Below are 19,080 nucleotides of genomic sequence, written 5' to 3' on the forward strand. Positions count from 1 at the left end.
CCAGCTGTGACTTATACTGTACTAGGGCTTGATGTACTATGTGTAGTCAGTACCACTGACTCCTATCTTGGTCTAGGGATGCAAAAGGCTGCCAGCTAGAAGAATTTCTTCAGCCCAAATCCTCACATTCTATGAAATATGCAGAAAAGGCTGTTTCAGAGCTTTATTGTATTCAGATCATCTCTTTTTTCTGCTGGGCAGCCTTGGTGTGAGGCATGCCCCCCCTCTCTCTCCCCATCCCCAGGCAGTGTGGCCTGAGGCGCTCCTTAGGCGCAAAGGGTGACATAGCGTGGCCCCATATTTCCGAAATAATCCCGCTCCCACTCACTCATGAGAGCAAAATGAAGTGGGCGGTGGCAGAAGTGGCACTCGGGGGAGGTTGAGACCTGCAGGGGCAGGCCCACCTCCTGCCAAGCAGCCAGAAGTTTTTCTGGAAGAGAAGAAAACAAGAGAGGTTAAAATACAGACTGTTAGTGCATTGCTGCTGTTTATATTCTGTTTATACCGTAGACGGAACTGTGGGTTTGCCTCTGTCTGCAGCAGCAGAGGATAAGTCTCAGCTCTTCTTTTATTCTGCTTTTGAATTTGCTTTTAATGATTAAAAATGTCGAAAAATATATATTTTTTTTTTCCTTTTAAAAACATGGGTTAATATTTAAAGAGACCTTTCAGTGCCTGAGGAACTTTTTAAGACTCCTCATAAATACCATCAGCTATTTACAGTATGAGTTTGTGGAGTTAAAAAAAATATCTGCATTGGCCACTTGGTGGCAGTACTTACTCGCCTTATGACATCCTAAGTGTTTGCTGCACTGGGCATGTAATGAACAGAAGCAACCATAGCTTAATTATCTCTTAAATGCCTTGTTTCCACAGAGATTTTGAAAGTTGTAATCCTGCCCTGTATTAGTATTTAATTTATAGAACAAGATGATGACCTTTACTTAGGATAGAGCTGGGGCCTTAGTGCTCCTGGCACTGGAAACTCACCCACAAAGTAGTCCATCATGGGTGGGGTGTGATGGGGCGAGGGGGCCAGCCGCAGCAGTTCCTCCCCCCGGGGCACAGTAGGATAATTGATGGCCTGGACGTAGATGTTGTACTCCGAGAGGAGTAGGTCACAAAGCTGTGTATTCAGGGCTGCATCTCCAACCTGAGGAAGAATGAATCAGACAACTGAGGAAGAGCATCCAGCTGCTTCATCCATCTGGAAAGTTGGGGATAGAGAGTTGAGGGCAGAGGTCCCCAACCTTTTGGGCACCAGGGACTGGTTCCATGGAGAAAGGTTTTTCCATGGACCGGAAGGGGCGTGGTTTTGTGTGCTGCCTGCATCCTACGAATGGGGCCTTGTTTGTGCGGACCGGTTGCTGGCATGCCGCGGACCGGTACCAGTCCACGGATTGGGGGTTGGGGACCCCTAGTTTAGGGTATCCAGGGTTCCCCTTGTGTGATGGGTCATGATTCTGCAGCTACTCAGTCCCATTCATTTTATTTTCTTAAATATTCTAGGACACTGAGCTTGTCGATCAGAAGGTCGGCAGTTTGGCAGGTCGAATCCCAAGTGCTGCATAACAGTGAGCGCCTGTTACTCGTCCCAGCTTCTGCCAACCTAGCAGTTCGAAAGCACGTAAAAATGCAAGTAGAAAAATAGGGACCACTACGGTGGGAAGGTAACAGTGTTCCATGAGCCTTTGGCGTCTAGTCATGCTGGCCACATGACCACGGAGACGTCCTCGGACAAGCGCTGGCTCTTCGGCTTTGAAACGGAGATGAGCACCGGCCCCTAGAATTGGAAACGACTAGCACGCATGTGCGGGGGAACCTTTATATTAAGGGCATGGTGAAGTGGCATCAATGGGATTTAAGCCCTTCATCTTGAGGACTGTAAGCCCAGATTCTGTGTCTGTTGTACTAAAACTCTAGGTTCTCCCTTCCACGGTCCCAGGGTTTCCATACCCGTATGGGAATGATGTGACTTGGGCAGCTGACCACAGGCAGCCCAGCATCCATAAGCAACTGGCGCATGTGCTTGACGTTGCGCTGGTGGGCCCGGCGCAGCACCTGCCCCTCAGGACTCTTTAGGATCCGAACAGATTCCAGGGCCCCAGCCAGTGTCATAGGGGGCAGCGAAGTGGTGAAAATGAATCCGGCTGCATAGGAACGCACTGTGTCAATGAGGGAAGTGGTGCTTGCAACATAGCCACCCACGCAGCCGAAGGCCTTTCCTGGAGGAGAAAGGGAGGAAAAGAAAGATGTATATTTAATGATAAGCATATCTTACACTATTAAGTGTATTTAGCATTTAAGAGCATGAATGAGCTAATGCAATTAAAAAATTGCACCCTGACTTCTGTGAATTCTAGGAAGTTGGATCTGAAACTTGTACCATGTTTCCCTGAAAATAAGACCCGGTCTTAAGTTAATTTTTACTCCAAAAGACACATTAGGGCTTATTTTTGGGCTAGGGCTTATTTTCGGGGAAATACGGTACTAAGTGCGTCCATCTGGCTGACAATCTTAACTGGGGCTTATTTTTGGGGTGGGGCTTATATTACGAAGAAGAATCATGCTAGGGCTTATTTTCTACTTTGGCCTTATTTTTGGGGAAACACAGTATACAGTAAAAGGTAAAGGTTCCCCCGCACATGCGTGCTAGTCGTTTCCGACTCTAGGGGCCGGTGCTCATCTCCGTTTCAAAGCTGAAGAGCCAGCGCTTGTCCGAGGACGTCTCCATGGTCATGTAGCCGGCATGACTAGATGCCAAAGGCACACAGAACGCTGTGACCTTCCCACCGTAGTGGTCCCTATTTTTCTACTTGCATGTTTACGTGCTTTCGAACTGCTAGGTTGGCAGAAGGGTATACAGTATGCAAGCTGAACATATTGTATGTCTTGCATTTTTTCCCCTCCTTATGAACGACAAGAAATTCAGGGGCTAAAAACTTGCACTAAAAACCAGCAGATCTCAACCACCTTTGGGTCTTGAGATGGTCATTTTTTTAATAGTCAGCAGGGTTCCCTGACGGTATCTATAGTACACTTTCTTCCTGGTTCCTCTCTGGACCTTTGCTTTCCCAACTCACCCAGAGTGCCAGATATGATGTCTATTTTGCCCATCACTCCATCACGTTCTCCAATGCCGGCTCCGTGGGCCCCATAGAGTCCCACAGCATGGACCTCATCCACAAAAGTGATGGCCCCATAGCGATGGGCCACATCGCACAACTCTTCCAGGGGGCAGATGGCACCTGCGGACAAATGGCTGTTGAAAACACTGGATTTTGGCTCTTACCTGAAGGGCAAAAGCTTCCAACCCAATTTTGTGTGTGCATGCAACTCCTGGATCACACTTTTTGCCGTCCTGTATTAGCCTAGTGGCTGTCTCTGCCTCCAGAATCTTTAGTTCACCTCTTGTCCTGCAAGTCTGTTGGCTGAGTCACTGTGTATTGTTGTTTATTGTTCATCTAGTCCAGGGGTGTCAAACTGCCAGCCCGCGGGCTGGATGCATCATGCCGAAACCGCGCTCACCCCAGCTCAGGCAATGGGGGAAAAGTAGCAATACGTCGCAACACGTCACGTGACGTCGCGGGTTTGTCACCCCTGATCTAGTCCTCATAGTGACCCGCTATCTTGGCCACTTTTCCCCTGAACCTGCCGTTGGATGCCTCTCCTACAACTGGCCAAGGAATCTGGGCTGGCTCAGGAAGTGCTTTTGGACAGCTTGTACCCCTAGAGACACCTTTCTGATGCCTGATGGTGTTTTATGAAGTTATGAGGACACCACGTAGCGAAACCTAAAGAGAGGTAATTACCATCCATGGAATGCACAGTTTCAAAAGCGACAATCTTTGGGGTGCTGGGTTTGGCCTTGCGTAGGAGCTCCTCCAAATGGTGTGGATCGTTATGCCGAAACACATACTTTGGAACGCCGCTGTTTCGGATGCCCTGGATCATGGATGCATGATTCCCAGCGTCAGAGTAGATTTCACATCCTATGGGAAAGAAACCAAGCCAAAGGTAATGCCCCATCTCTCCTCTTCCCACAAATCAGGGAGGATGGAGGTCTTCGCTCGCTTCAGGCTGATCCTACATCTCCTGTACTGCCTGGTTACCTGGCATCATGCGGGCGAGCGTGAAGAGAGTGGAGTCATTGGCCACAAAACAGGAGGAAAAGAGCAGAGCGGCATCTTTGTTATGCAGGTTGGCCAGTTCCTCCTCCAGAGCCACGTGGAATCGGCTAGTGCCGGAAATGTTCCTGGTACCTCCAGCTCCTGCTCCGTAACACTGCAGAGTATCCCTGAGGGTTAGAAGAAGAGAATGGGACTTTGCTCAGAAAATAGCAAAGATAATCCGTGACTGGTTCTAATGCCTGGCTTTCAGGTTTCTGAGACGGAAGCTTTTGCTTGGCTAGAGAGGGCCTTGAAGGGGTCTGAATACAGGTAGAGGACTACCTGTTTATACCACAACTGGAACCAGAATTTCTGTTGGTAAGCAAGGTGGTTGTTAAGTAAGTCACACTTAGTTTTACAATCTTCTTTGCCGTGATTGTTAAGTGAATCACTGGAGTTGTTAAATGAATCGTGCAATCGTTAAGTGAATCTGGCTTCCACCATTGACTTCGCTTGTGGAAAGGTCACAAATGATGATTACTTGAGCCCGGACACTGCAACTGTCATAAATGCATGTCAGTTGCCAAGTGTCCAAATTTTGGTCATGTGACTGTGGGGATGCTGTGATGGTTGTAAATGTAAGGACACTGATCCTGAGTCACTGAAAAGTGCCTTTGTAATTTTGAATGGTCACTAAACCGATCGCTGTAACTCAAGAACTACATGTAGATGCTCCCCTTGTTCAGTTCCAATCCCCACATTCAATGGCTGTCCCTCAATAGGCATTTGGGATTTTATTTGGTTCGAGAAATTTACAGCTGCATCTCCACACAAAGTCCCCCTCTCCATTATAGAGTTTTTCTCTATAGAGTGGCAAAGCGAGGGTTCCCCCCTCCACTATAGAGTTTTTCTCTCTAGAGTGGCAAAGCGAGGGTTCCCCCCTCCACTATAGAGTTTTTCTCTATAGAGTGGCAAAGCGAGGGTTCCCCCCTCCACTATAGAGTTTTTCTCTATAGAGTGGCAAAGCGAGGGTTCCCCCCTCCACTATAGAGTTTTTCTCTATAGAGTGGCAAAGCGAGGATTCCCCCCCTCCACTATAGAGTTTTTCTCTATAGAGTGGCAAAGCGAGGGTCCCCCCCTCCACTATAGAGTTTTTCTCTATAGAGTGGCAAAGCGAGGGTTCCCCCCTCCACTATAGAGTTTTTCTCTATAGAGTGGCAAAGCGAGGGTTCCCCTCCCACTCCACTGTAGAGTTGCTCATGAATGTCAAGGAAAGCCTCAGGCCCTCCTCAGGTTGGACTCAGTTTCCTATCATCCCCACCACGCATGTTCCCCCCCAGTTGGGAAAAGCTGGACATTCAAGGGGGAAGTAAGAAATGTTTGGGAGGTGTGGGAAATGGCAGTGCAAGAAATATCGACTGCCCCTCACTGTATGGCTTGCAGCACGCGAGGGTGGCGACTCATTCCGAGGTAGTCATTGCTGCACCAGACGGACACCTCCCGTGCTTCAGCCTCAGAGTTAGAGTAGTCCTCAGCGAAAGGATAGTCATCGGCCCGCCGATTCACAGTCTTGAAGATCCGATAGGTATGATCTTGTTTCTTCGCTTGGATCTTTTCTTCAAAGAACGCATCATAGTCAAACACAGGGCTGCCTGTTAGGAAACAACAGGAATTGATTTCTGCCTGCATTGACTCATTGGTGACTTACCATTAAGGAACAGCATGCAGGAAGGGAGCCACCAAAGTTTGTTTATTTTATATCCTGCCTTTATTACTTCTATAAGTAACTCAAGGCGGTGAATATATCTAGTACTCCTTCGTCCTCCTAGTTTCCTCACAGCAACAGCTCTGGGGTGGGTTGGGGCTGAGAGAAGGCGATTGGTCCAAAGTCACCCAGCCAGCTTTCGTGCCTAAAGTGGGACTAGAACTCAGTCTCCTGGTTTCTAGGACAGCACCTTAATCATTACACCAAACTGGCTCTCAATGTTCTGTTTAGTTTTGGTCAACCTTCTATTACTGTGGGGTGGAACCTGAATAACTAACATTCTGCAGTTCATTGGTTAAGGCCAATAGGTAACGGGGCGGCATTTAATAAAGGAGAGGCAGGTTTGGAAGCCTTAACAGTCTTCTCCAATGTGCTGCCCTCCAAGTTGAATTCCCAACCATGCAAATCCAGTAGGGTGGGAGATGCTGTTTCAGCACATGAGAGATGTGAGAGATGAAGTAGGAGACAAAATTGGGCAGAAACTCTGTTCTCTGCAAACATGTGCCAAGGTCTTCCTAGCTACTTCCTACAGTGGAACTTTACGGCGGGCCTTCGTTGGCCAGAATATCAATGGTAGGAATACAGATAATCACTAGATGGCAGCAAAGAGATACAGAAAATCCTGACAAGATTTTTGTAGCCAAGATAGCAATGTGCATTCAGTGTGCCTCCAGAAGGTCACAGACTTAATCCTTACCATTTCAACCTGAACGTAGAACTGGTAATATAAAAACCAATGAACTAGCAAACCGTGCCTCAAACTCTGGAAAGTAGCAACAAATCAGAATAAATAATGGCAAATATTTAGACTTGCTAGAAAGCACATAAAGCCTATTCATGCAGGGCATTTGGATATCTCCCACTGAGCTTTTCCATGGTAGAACAATCATTGCCAAACATCATGCTGAGCACAACTGTTCAAACATAAAGAAAAAGCAATCGCTAAGAAACAAAAGAAACAAAGGAGCAATTATGCAAAGGGGTGGTTGGAAGTCCCAAATCTAGTTTAAGGCAATAGGTTTGTTATTATTTGCTTATTTATTTCACATTTCTTAGATAGCCTACCCAGCTGAGAGTATGGAGAAAAGAGTGTGCAGGCTGGTCATTTGTAAAGTTGCAATTGTTTTTGTAAACTTTCAGTAAGCCTAATAGAAGCCTTATTTTAATATCAGGCAGTCCTCATTTAGTGACTGCCTCATTTAACAACTCTGCAACCAGTCCTCGCAGTTATGACCCTCACGGGTCTGTAAAGCAAAGGAAAGCTGAAGTAAGATCATCAGCACAGTTGCTGTTTTATTCAGCGGCTGCTTTATTTCATGACTTACTTGCCAGTCCTAATTGTAATTGCTAAATGAGGATTACCTATAGGTACTGGATAATTACAGCTTTCTATGCACTCAAGAAGCTCAACAGAGAAGGTGCCTGGTGTTTATTTCTGTGTGGCTCAATCCTTGACTTGCCATCTTCCAATCATATCTCAGAGAAGAATCCAGGCAATTATTCTGCACTGTGCATGGATTGCAACTGAAATGTGAAATCAACCCCAATATAGAGACAGGATAAATATCTCTGTTCTCAAGATGCATCTGTTTATTGTTATTTTCTTTGCCTGGGTAACTATTATAGATTTGTCTCGTTCTACTTAAGTTGTGAAAGCCCCTGGCAGAATAACCATAGAATGAGAAAAGAGCGATCAAAGTGTTTCTCCTAAAAAAATGGATCAACAGATCCCAAGTCATTCCTCTTTTGGGGCTTTAGTATGGATCACAGAGAAGAGACTGAGAATTGGGGACTGCTGTGAAGGTTGGGGCTGGGATGACAACCTGGTTGCTAGACACTCCTCTGAATAAGATATGGAGAGAAGTGGATGGGAATAGTCTTAATCATCCTCACTTTATAATGCTAAAAAGTGGCACAGTAACAAATGATATAAATAAACAGTAAATGTCATTTATACATCCAGTTTTCATTAAGGAGAGAGGAGGAAGTAGCAACAGCATTTAGACTTATATACCGCTTCACAGTGGTTTACAGCCCTCTGCAGTGGTGGGATTCAGCCAGTATGCACCACTTTGGCAGAACCGGTAGCTAATTTTTTCTTGCCCAGGCCCAGAATGGACTTCCGCAAGCGGCATCCACACAGAGAACCGGTTGTTCACATATTTGAATCCCACCACTGGCCCTCTCTAAACGGTTTACAGAGTCAGCCTGTTGCCCCCAACAATCTGGGTCCTCATTTTACCCACCTCGGAAGGACGGAAGGCTGAGTCAACCTTGAGCTGGTTAGAATCGAACTGCCGAACTGCAGACAGCTGGCAGTCAGCAATAGCCTGCAGTACTGCATTCTAACCACTGCACCGCCATGCAAGTAGACCTCAGACAGTTAATCTTGAAACAATTAAGTCTTCAGACAGAATCGGTTAATCTGCACTGCTGACCCTAATACTCAAGGGAAGCTGGAAGATATCACAGACCCTCTGGGCAACTCCCTCCCACCCCCATGAAAGAAGTTATCAGGATCCAATTCCCCAACCTGGCATGTTGTCCTGAATGAGGTGAGATGCTTTGTTAGAGTCCAGCAACTTCTTTCTGAGACTGCAGTGCACCTCTCTGAGCAAGGACGTCAGCACTCCTAGAGATGGGGGACACACAGATCAGAGGAAGACCCAGGGGATCTCATCCTTCCCACCATCCATGATCCCAAGGAGGCTGGCCTCCTTCCTTACCTGATTTGAAAGGCTTGACATCTTCCTGGAGTTCAGGTTTTGCTTCTTGCACAAAGGAGCTCTGGCCACTTTGACGCTCGGATTCCATAAAAGGGCACTGGGTGGCAGGGAGAGACCGGGGTGCTGAGGGGGGAATCGAAACTAGAAGTTGCACAAAAGAAAACCCGTCATGATTTCAACCTGTAGACATGGGTTGATATTCTTGAATAAGACTCCCAGTAGGCATGGCTTTTAGCAAATTTAGTGTAGCAGATGAGTAGGCTGAACTGGAAAGCAGGATTAAATGTATCGTTTGTTTGGACAGACACAAGAGACCTATGTTCAGCCTCCCCACCCCCCCATGAATTCGGTTGACCCTTATCTAGTGCCAATTTAGCTTTGACCATTAGTTGACCAGATTGTTGTGTATATGTAGCAATAATAAACTCTTCAGTGCTTTGAATTCAGCAAATGCTCCTGATTCTTTGCACCTGATATTTAGTAGCTTCCAGATTCTTTACCACTTCTTTATCCAAGTACTTTGGACTTAAGTTGTCCATTCAGGCCACCATGGTCTCCTGTTTCTCTAAGCTGATGCCTTCCAAAATGAGAATCCAACTCCGTTCTTTCTTACCATAATTAAAAATATATTTAATCTTTAAATATTCCATTTAATAGATCTAGTCCTCTAGTCTTTTAAATCCTATTCAAAACATTTTTTAATCCATTGTAATTTTTTTAAAGTCAATCACCTTTAACTATTTAAAACGTTTCCTTTATATAAGCCGTTCCAATTCTTTTATATTACTCATATCAAGAAATGAAATAAAAAGGAAAAAGAAAAAGAAAGTACTATGTTACTTGAGGGGCTCTTCCCTCTTAAAACCAAATTCATATCCAAATTTTTTCTACTTCTTTAACCATATTCGAACAGGTGCTTCTTTTTTAAATATTCTCTCTAATAGGCCCCATTGTCTATTTTCTTAATTTTCACTTTAGCCTTTTTCTTTTGCCCAGCATCTTTCTTAATCAATATGTTCTGCTGAATATTTCCATATTCTTGTAGGTTTTACTGTAGATATAAAAGGTAAGTCAAGTACAATATCTTTGCAGGAGGCTTTTGCCCATTCATTTTTGTTGAAAATCTTTTTCTTCCTTTTTTTTTCTCTGCTTCTCTTATCATTTTTTGTCTCTCCAGTTCTAGTCTTTTTCCTGGCATCTCTGCAGTCCATTTTGTCCAATCTTTTTTCTTATCCTCAAATTTGTTTTGTAGTGTTAAAGTATAAGTTGTCTTTTCCAAATCCAGTATTTCTTGTAAAGTTTTTTTCCACTTGGGTTAAATCATACCTCTTTGTTTTGTTAGGTTACATCTTTAAGTCCCTATCCTCAAATTTGTATTCAGTTGTCTGTTTTATCTGTTCCTTCTCTGTTGTTGTTTCCTAGGATTTGTTTTATTGTAAAGTTAAATTGGAGATGAATTTGTTTATATTTTCAAAGTTATTTTGGATTTCTTTGTGGTTTGAAATCATTGTTATTTGAATTAGTTGCACCATATCATATGTCTCCTCTTGAAAAGTATTTATTTTTTTCTTGATAGGTTCTTTCTATAAATCTCTGATTTTCCATGATGACCAAGAATCCAAATTTTCTTTTTTCTTCAAGTAGCTTTGGGGTCAGAGTTAAATAGATACTTGTAATCCAGAAAGTTCAAAAAAGGTTTTTTTTATGTTCTTGAAGTTTGTAAGTCTCACTTTGTCTGCAGCCCAGATTGATTTCTTTTTTGTCAGAGCTGTTCTCTATTGTTAGATCTTTGAAGGTCACAAGTAGAGATTAGTTTTTTCCAGATTTTGCCAAGTCCTGCATGAAAGCCATAGCTGTCGTAGTCTTCATCCACCACTAGATATCAGCACTGGTTTATTTTTCAAATTTTCAAAATGAACAAATTGCCTTTAAAATGAGAATCTTAACCATTCAGTAATTTCAAACTTATCCAAATTTAGGTTTTATAGTCATTTCATTACATTTCAATACATTTTGGTCCTCCATAAAAGGTTTAATTCACCGCTTCCGTTAATAAAAGGGTGGGGTAAAAATCCCCCTCCTTCACTTTCAGCGGTTTTTTGCTTCTTGGGATTTTTTTTTCTTCAGGAAAGTTGATAAGTAGGATCGAGAAAATCGATGTTCTTACCCAGATTCAAACGTGCTGTTTACAATCCACTTAAATAATGCTTTTGACTTTGGTTGTTTGCAGCTTGGGCTAGACTCTGAAGTTAGGCTAGCCTTTCTCCTGTTGGTTTCTGGAAGGCTTATCCTGGACCGATTGGGTCGACCGCTGTCTCTCCGAGGTCCCTGGGACTTTCTTCCTTCTTTGCTGCCTCTTTGTGGCAGCTTCTGACCCATTTAGGGTCCCCTAACAGGAAGAAACTCAGCTGAAGGGGACAGAGTCCTGAACCCCTCAACTGCTGCATTGCTGCGCATGACCGGAAGTCCCTTTTCTCATCATCTATTAATGATTTAATGGGAGATGAGGAATGTTACATGTGATCAACATGCCTGATTTCAGATCCCTTACTTAATTGACTTGGTTGGACATTTGAGCCAACTTTCACCACCTAATATTTTTTTAATGGTCACGAGCAAAGTTAGGACTAAATCTATGACCTGTTAGTCACAGAATCAGAGATTATTCCATCCATACAAACCTGGGAAAGAATTCTTCCATATGATTTTAGGAAAACCAAGCAGCAAGAACAAGATTCTAGCCTACATTTTGGCAGGTTATATGCTCATCTTAATATGATTGCTTTGTCAAGGCAAACCTTTTTTTATGCATAGGGAAGAAAAGATGCAATTTCCACTTCCTTTTCTGCAGACTGAAATACTTATTAAATTTCTGAATGTGTCCACATAAATGCCAGCCAGGAAGTAAAAATTAGAAGAATTACAAGTTTCCTCTGAGCTAATTAGTGACTGTGAAATGATGACATGTCTTGAACTACAAAAGAACAATTTCAAAAAAGAGCCACTCTGCAAAGAGGGTTTAAAGGGTTTTCACACAGAGATCTCAACCCTTCTACCTGTAATCAAATTATGTAGGGTTTACACACACTCTATACCCACAAAATCTAGCTTTGTTGCTAAGAGACTGGCTTGATCTAAAGAACTTGGAACACCTGTACAAGAGCCCACTTGTGAGCTCCAAGCATAAAATGTGTGGTTTGGTTTGACATCTACGGATCTGATAGAACATCCGTTTCTGTTTCCCTTCTAGTATCTTTTCTCTGAGCTCCATCCCATCATCTCACCAGTGTTTCCACAGGTGTCTTTTTCACTCTGCAGGTCAGTGAGAGAACTGGAGAAAGTGCGGGCCATCATTACAGGGCAGCGTTGAGCACTGTTGACCAGCATTGGACCGACTTTCCGTAGAAAGAGAGATGGATCTCGGGTCAGGAAAGGGCAGCACTGCAGGATTGAGGCCATGTTGTCAACCAGTTTTGTGCTATTCAAGAGAAAGAAAAAAAAATAAGCTGAAGTATAAAGCTCTGGGAATGAGAATGCCACTCTAAGCATGGTAGAATAATTTCTTCAAACTGTTGCCCGCCAGAGGTATTGGACTGAGGCATCTAAAACAATGTTTCTCAATCATGGCAACTTTAAGATGCATGGACTTCAATTCCCAGAAGTCCCCAGGCAGCCTGGCTGAGGGATTCTGGGAGCTGAAATCCTCACAAAGTTGAATTGAAGTCCTCACTGCTCTAGAGGAGGGGTCTTCAAACCTGGCCCTTTTATGACTTGTGGACTTCAACTCCCAGAATTCCTCAGCCAGGCACGCTGACTGAAGAATTCTGGGAGTTGAAGTCCACAAGTCATTAAAAGGGTCAAGTTTGAAGGCCCCTGCTCTAGAGGGAGTTGAATTTCTAACTGCTCTAGAGGAAACCTGACTGGAGGAGACGAAGTCAACTGTGTTCTTTTAACAGTAGGATAAGGTCTAAACTTAAGAAGGAACAGAGTGAAATGTCCCACTATAGAAATAGGTTAATTCAGGCATGTGGGATTGGTCCATTTTTTAACAAGAAGACCATTGGTCGTGCTTGCTGGAACCAATGGGGAGCTGTTATCTACAATAACCAGAGAACATTGGCTTGCCTACTTCTGAGTAGATAAATGGCTCTCTTTACATTTTACATCAAGGTTTCTTTCCTTCCATCTGAAATCCAGAAGCAAGATTAACAAAAAAAGGTTGGGAGCAGAGAAATCTTGGGAACAGTTGTGCAAAATATCCACACAACAAATAGCTGAGTGAGCTACAGATTGCCATAACCTAGACTAGAGGGACACGGCTTTGCCTTGGAAATAATATTGAAATGATTTTTTTTCTTGCTTTCTTCATCTAGTAGAAATTAATTTTTAATTAAGGCCTAAGGAAATTTGAGAGAGGAAAGCATTAAAAGAGTTGTTTTGATCTCAGAGTCATGGCTGCCATAGTTCTTTTTTTTTTTGAGCCACCCCTGCTCCTGTTGAAGGGCTGTTACCAGATCTTGTACCAGTTCTAAGAAAACTCATTTAAAATTAGGCTGGCATCTGGAAAATATCCATCAGAATTCAAGGAAGGGAAGAGCTGTTGGCGTCAGGATCCAAGAAAATAAAAAGTCTCTATAAATTTACAGCTGGATGATCCCATCCAGGTTTACTCAGAAATGAAAGCCAGGGATAATTACTGTGTCCTACTCCAAAAAATCCTTAAGACATGTAATTCTGGAAGAGGAGAGGTCGTGAGACTGACTGTTGTGTTCCAGGACAGGTTTCGTGTCCCTTTGCTAATTGTGTAGCAGGTGCAGCGTATTTTACCCTTTGGACAAATGTATAAAACAAGACATGCTGCTAAGCAGGTATGGAAGAAACTTTCCATCCTTCAAAGAGAATAATCTTCCAACTTCCCAAGGGGGATGATCAGAAAAAAAGAAAAGAAAAAAGAGCAGAAAACATTATCAGGAAAGAGAGTCAAGCTAAGTAACATTACACAATGTGAGAAATTATGGACTGGATTTCAAAGACAAGGTTGTTGCTCATATTTCTAAACAACTGAGGAACAGGATAGATGATCAGAAAAATAAGTCTAATGACAAATAAATTAGTCATTTCTTTGTGGGGATGGATAGGAGGCACACATTTGGAATGTGTGTGCGTGTGTATTTGAAAACTATCTTAAGGTTGTGGTATCCCAGGTGCCAATTATAGCAGACCATTCAAAACTAGGCAATCCCAGCACATGTGCAGGTTTACAATAAACAATTTGCTATTTAATTGAAATATTTCTCATTAATAGTTTAGTTCAATGGAATTGGCTTGGTCCTGATCTATTGATCAATAGTCACACCCATCTGCCTACCAGCAGAGAAGGTCAATTTATTTTGCTGATGAAGGAAAGTCTGCTCCTCAGCTGATGAACATACTCGATTTATGACATTTACCTGGAAAGATGTTTTTTTCCTTCCTCAAATAATTTATCTGTATGCTTGTTATAGGCTTTGTCTTTATTTCAGAGGTGAAGCATTTTGAAGTTGAAGTTGACTTCCTTTGGGAGAGGGTTATTATATTATACGGTGTCCCAGCCCATTTCACCTTATTATATGCTGAAAAATCATAGATGATCACTAGGTGGCAGCAAAGAGATACAGAGTGTTCCAACTCTTTGCTGTCATCTACTGACCCAATTGATCTGTACAGTGCAGTTATTATGGTAGTCTAATTGTACTTTGGAGTAAGGATGGTTCTTAAAATAAAAATATTCTCTTAAAAGTCCTGTCCTTTGATGGTCATCCTCTGATCAACTCTACAACTGACTGAAACCAGTTTAGAATTAGGAAAAGGAACAATGGTTGTTTCCGTATTTTGACATGTAGAACTCTTTAATCTTCCTGGAAACACACCTAAATGGCAGGAATCACTGTAGAACTGAAAGTCTACTTAGCCCTCAGGACAAAAAGAAGCACATTAAGGTAAGAGAGGGTGTGGAGGGACCAATTTTGCAGCAGAAGGCTTTGATCTGTTCTGTGCAACATTCTGATATATCTGTGTATCTTAAAGAATTTCTGACTTTTTTTTAAGTAGCAAAAACATAGCAAGCAACTCCACTTTTCATATAAACAAACATGGACCTTGATGAAGGACAATAGCATGAGATACAGCAACCTTTGTATTTTTATATGAATAATATTTTTGATCCAGGTGGAAATTATGCTAAGAATATAATTTTTATGCAGAGAACAGACATGCATAAAATTATCCTGCAAAGGAATATATATTGATAAACAATATGTGGAAACACTGATCATGAACTATCTGGTGTGACTCACATTTTCTGTCTATTTGTCTTTTTCTCAAGCAAAATTTTTTGCCTAGCTATCTGATCTTGGTGTCAAAGGACCTTTGAGAAGAAAAGATCGTATAGTGGATTGCATTACTATAATTCCAGGATTTTTTTTCTTAAGTGATTCTGGATAAGACTCAAAGACCTCACAGAATGTTCTTAAGAGTTCTAGCATTTCTAAGAAAAGTATAGGTGAGGGTGACGAGATAGAATTTATCTATTCCGTGTATAGTCCACCTTTTTTTCTGAATATTCAAGGGCTTCTTTCTTTTTAGGTCCATAATAATTTGCAGAAGTTGGACCAACAGACAGAAATTGGTCTAAAGCTCCACAGTGGAGTGGTAGTTGAATTTGAGTCTTGGTGGTCCCCAACGTTTCCTCACTAGTAACTTACAATGTCTTCATAGCATCACCCAACCATTGTTGAAGAGATATAAAGAACCTCCTTATTACTGTTATTTTAGCATGATCGTGGTTGAATCATTTGAGAAAACACTGCAAGTTACCAGTGGCGTAGCGTGGGTTGTCAGCACCCGGGGCGGGGCAAGGCAACCGGAAGCGGAAATAGAGGGGCGGGCGGGCGGTGACGTCACGGCACTGCTGAAAAGACGCGCCCCGCAGCGGCGTAGACTTTCCAAGAAGAGTCGTGCGCATGCGGGATGCTTCCGGGTCCCTCTCGAGGGCGGCTGGGCGGGGCTCCGACCTGCAAGAGCCGCTGCATTCAAGCTCGCACGTGAGCCCCGCTAAATAAAGCCACGCATGCGCACGAAGCTAGGCCGGCCGGCCAGCGGGTCCGTCTTCGCTCGGCCAAACCTGCCAGGACGCCTGCGGGGCGCTTGCGGTTGGCCTGAGCCTGGGCGGAGAGTTGGCCACTTCTATTTATTTTATTCAGTTTATGTGGCCGCCCATCTCACCTGCCGGACTCATTTCGCTTTGCAAGAAAGAGCAGCTCGAGAGCGGAGCCAAGCCAACTCTGTGCAGCCCTTGGGGCTCCCTGAGCAGCTCAGTGCGAGCGCGCCCCCCCAGATGTTGCGCCCGGTGCGGCCGGCCCCCCCTGCACCCCCCACGCTACGCCACTGCAAGTTACTAATTGAGGAATGACCACAGAACTTACTTCGCCATGTTTGTTATTTGTGTAGGGAAAAAAAAGAGTTGGAATGGGGAATGGGAAGTTTCTTTCTAAAATATTTTTTTAAAAAATAACTTCTTAGGGGAGTAAATAATTGCAAAGATAATATGAATTGACAGTACATTTCCATCCAAAGGAAACTAAACTAGCATTGAGGTGCCTGGAATCTCTGACATTGCAAAGGAATTTGTAGACCTCAACTAGTTCTCTTCAGTTACTAATCTAATTGAAGCATGCATATTATTACACTATCACTATATTTTTAAACAATCTCAAAATCTGACACCTAACCAAATTTAAAGTAACAATGAAATAAATTAAAACTAATTTTAATTCTAACCCCAATTTGCCACAGTGATAGATAGGCCACCTCTGGTTTTGTATGCTCTTTCACAAGAAGGGCACATGCATATGTTGGGCAGCGATAAGCTCCTTTCATTTTATCTGGCTTAAAGAAGACACAGCCCAGCCCAGTTGTGATGATTAGAAATAAAGGACGCAACAAGAAGAGCTGGATGCTGGCTTTTAAGACAGCATCCCATCATCTGTTCCTTTCCTCCTTGATCTGGAGCCAGATCAGAAATTGCACCCCTCAAAGGAACCCCAGGTTCTGGTGCCACTTCAGATTAAAGAATCCTGTGAGACTTGGTGGGAGCAGAGGGGAAAAAAAACCAAAGCAAATTACTGAAATGCTTTTTCCTTTTAATATAGAACATCTGTTTGGGTTAAACAACGTCACTGGAAAAGCTCTGATTTCTACATTCACAGCAAAATACCACCTGCGTGGAGGGAAAAAGGAATAAACATTTCTCTTACAAACAATTCCCTCTCAAATTAAAACATCATTTTGCATGTCTTAATTTTTATTTACATGTAAGAGAGATATGCCTTTCTTTCAACTGGCCAGGGTAGCAGTGCTTTTCAAAGCCATTTGAGTGTGCAGATGTCAATAGCTTATTTTCACCATAAGAAAAATCTTTATGTGCATTTAATTTTTGCATGCTAAGTATCTCTGGAAGAGCATATCAAGATTATCTCTCTGTCTCTGTCTCTTGCAATCTCTTACTCGTTGGGCAATTCAATGCAAATACGATACCTTAACTTGCATTCTGAACTGGTAGAATGCAAGCAATGTAGAGTCCTACTGGCAGGACACCACAGCAAAGTGAACTCTACCAACTGAAAACAAACTCATAATGAATATATCATTCCTGACTCAGATTAGAAATGGAACTTGACTGATCCAAACCATATTTTAATAATGAAATATATAGAAGAACAAAGCTGAAGCCACCATCCTGAGGATGACGGATGAGATTTCGTCGAAACGTTGCTCTTACACCTTCAATTCTACGTGGGGAAAAAACCCGAATGACCAAAGATCCACATACAAACACCCGCGAAAACCTCAGAAAACATATATAGTGTACTGGGGAGACCTTACAAATAGCTTTAAAAATCCAAAAACGATGTATGTTGATTAGCAATTAGCTTATTTTTTCTCACTGAATAAAGTAAGGTTGGGTTAACTATAAACAATAGTTTATAAATCACACTAGCTGAGTACATACAATAAATTAAACCGTGAAGTAGCAAATCATATTTTTGGCATAAATATCTTGTAAACTTACAGAGAGGCATTATGTTAAAAAAAAAGTGCTAGCATCAGTTAATAATTTAACTTGCTCTGGTGGGCAGAGGAAGATGGTCCCTTGAATTCTAATCCTAAATATCTGGAGGCACCAAGCAATTACACCGAAGACATACATGTAACCCTTTCCTGAGGTTCCAACTGACAAGGAAATTGCGTTAACTGTTCCCCTTTCTCATAATTTTTCCTTACCCCCTTTTCTGTTTACATAGGTGAATGTGACCATCTTTTCTTATGTCAGGGAAAAAAGAAACTGCAAAGCAGGCGCAAAAATGATTGAAAAAGGGATGCTAACGCCTATCCCTATTTTTCTGAATGGCTCCTTGGTTTGTTTTTCATTACCAAAGACAAGAAGAGAAGACGTTGATTTATTATAACCTGGTCCTATTTCATAATACTCTATTAGTTCGTAAAGGAAGAAGATGCCGCATAACTTCTTTGGTCGTAAAAATTGAATTAAAATAGGTTGGTCAACTATGTCTCTGGACATTAGTTTTTTCGAGACAAGGGTTTTAGTTGCTTGTTTTTTGCCTGAAAGAGTTCAAGACTGTGAAAACAACACTCAATTCAACCTTCTAACTGATATCTATCCCACACAGCATTGAACTCCAAGCTTTACCAAGTTTCTTCTATTATTTTCTGAAAAACAAATCACAGGAACAGATCAGCTGCTTGTATTTAAGCTAGCTGGCAGCCTTAAGATCAATCCCACATACCCAGCCAAGCCACTGGCATGTTTCATCAGCCACAGACTAGAAATTGAAGGAAGTGAACAGAGAGCATTCCTCTTAACGATCTTTCCATGATGTTGGAATGAAGAAGAGGAAAGGAAGGGGGGGGGGGGAGAGATGAGCTTCACTTAAAAAAAGAGGACAGATGAGTGAAGACAAAATTAGAGAAGAACTTAATAGCTATCATCCCTCCCATTTTTTTTCCTGCCTCGATACTCAGGAATCTATAGAAAGTAACCCCAATTTCCCCCGACCCACATAATGAACCTTTTTTCCTACCTGTTGACTTGCACTGAAGTCGAACAACTTCTGAATGTTATTTTGTGCTCCAAGCCCACTTGGACTGGGAGCTGCCTTTCCCCACCCAGCAGCTGAAGGCAGAGATAAGCAAAGCGGACCAAGAGGCCAGGAGCTGCTCTCATTCAGCTCTATTGCGGTATTCCATATTCTAGTTTTTGAAAAGAGATGGAAAATCCCCTGTATTCTTCACTGGGTGGATAATTTTACACAACACTAGTGTATCCCTCCTCCTAGTCATTCTTCTAAACCAACTTTCCTCAAGCTTTCCAATGGAGTGGAATTCAGCTTCCATAAGCCCCAGCCACGTCTGGGGTAAGTAA

General features: G+C 42.7%; 1 protein-coding gene across 4 annotated transcripts; it reads right to left on the bottom strand.

Annotated features, from left to right (window-relative positions):
- Window positions 1-149: 149 nt before the first annotated feature.
- ALAS2 (5'-aminolevulinate synthase 2) lies at window positions 150-18,802 on the bottom strand. Of its 4 annotated transcripts, none has more exons than XM_081321822.1 (11): window positions 18,740-18,802; window positions 11,885-12,078; window positions 8,601-8,723; window positions 8,408-8,506; window positions 5,539-5,761; window positions 4,113-4,297; window positions 3,813-3,992; window positions 3,084-3,248; window positions 1,957-2,225; window positions 991-1,153; window positions 150-430 (listed from the first exon to the last, which is right to left on the bottom strand). In XM_081321822.1, exons 2-11 carry the CDS (start codon window positions 12,057-12,059, stop codon window positions 267-269), a joined length of 1,746 nt encoding a protein of 581 aa, XP_081177948.1. In that variant the 5' UTR covers window positions 12,060-12,078; window positions 18,740-18,802; the 3' UTR covers window positions 150-266. The 4 variants fall into 4 exon arrangements, with proteins under 4 accessions (XP_081177948.1, XP_081177945.1, XP_081177947.1 ...); XM_081321819.1 differs by having other exon boundaries at window positions 8,601-8,741; XM_081321821.1 differs by having other exon boundaries at window positions 8,601-8,741; window positions 18,728-18,749.
- Between the last annotated feature and the right edge of the window lie 278 nt (window positions 18,803-19,080).

Source organism: Vipera berus, assembly GCF_964194415.1.
Source record: "Vipera berus genome assembly, chromosome: 2".
NCBI lineage: Eukaryota > Metazoa > Chordata > Lepidosauria > Squamata > Viperidae > Vipera > Vipera berus.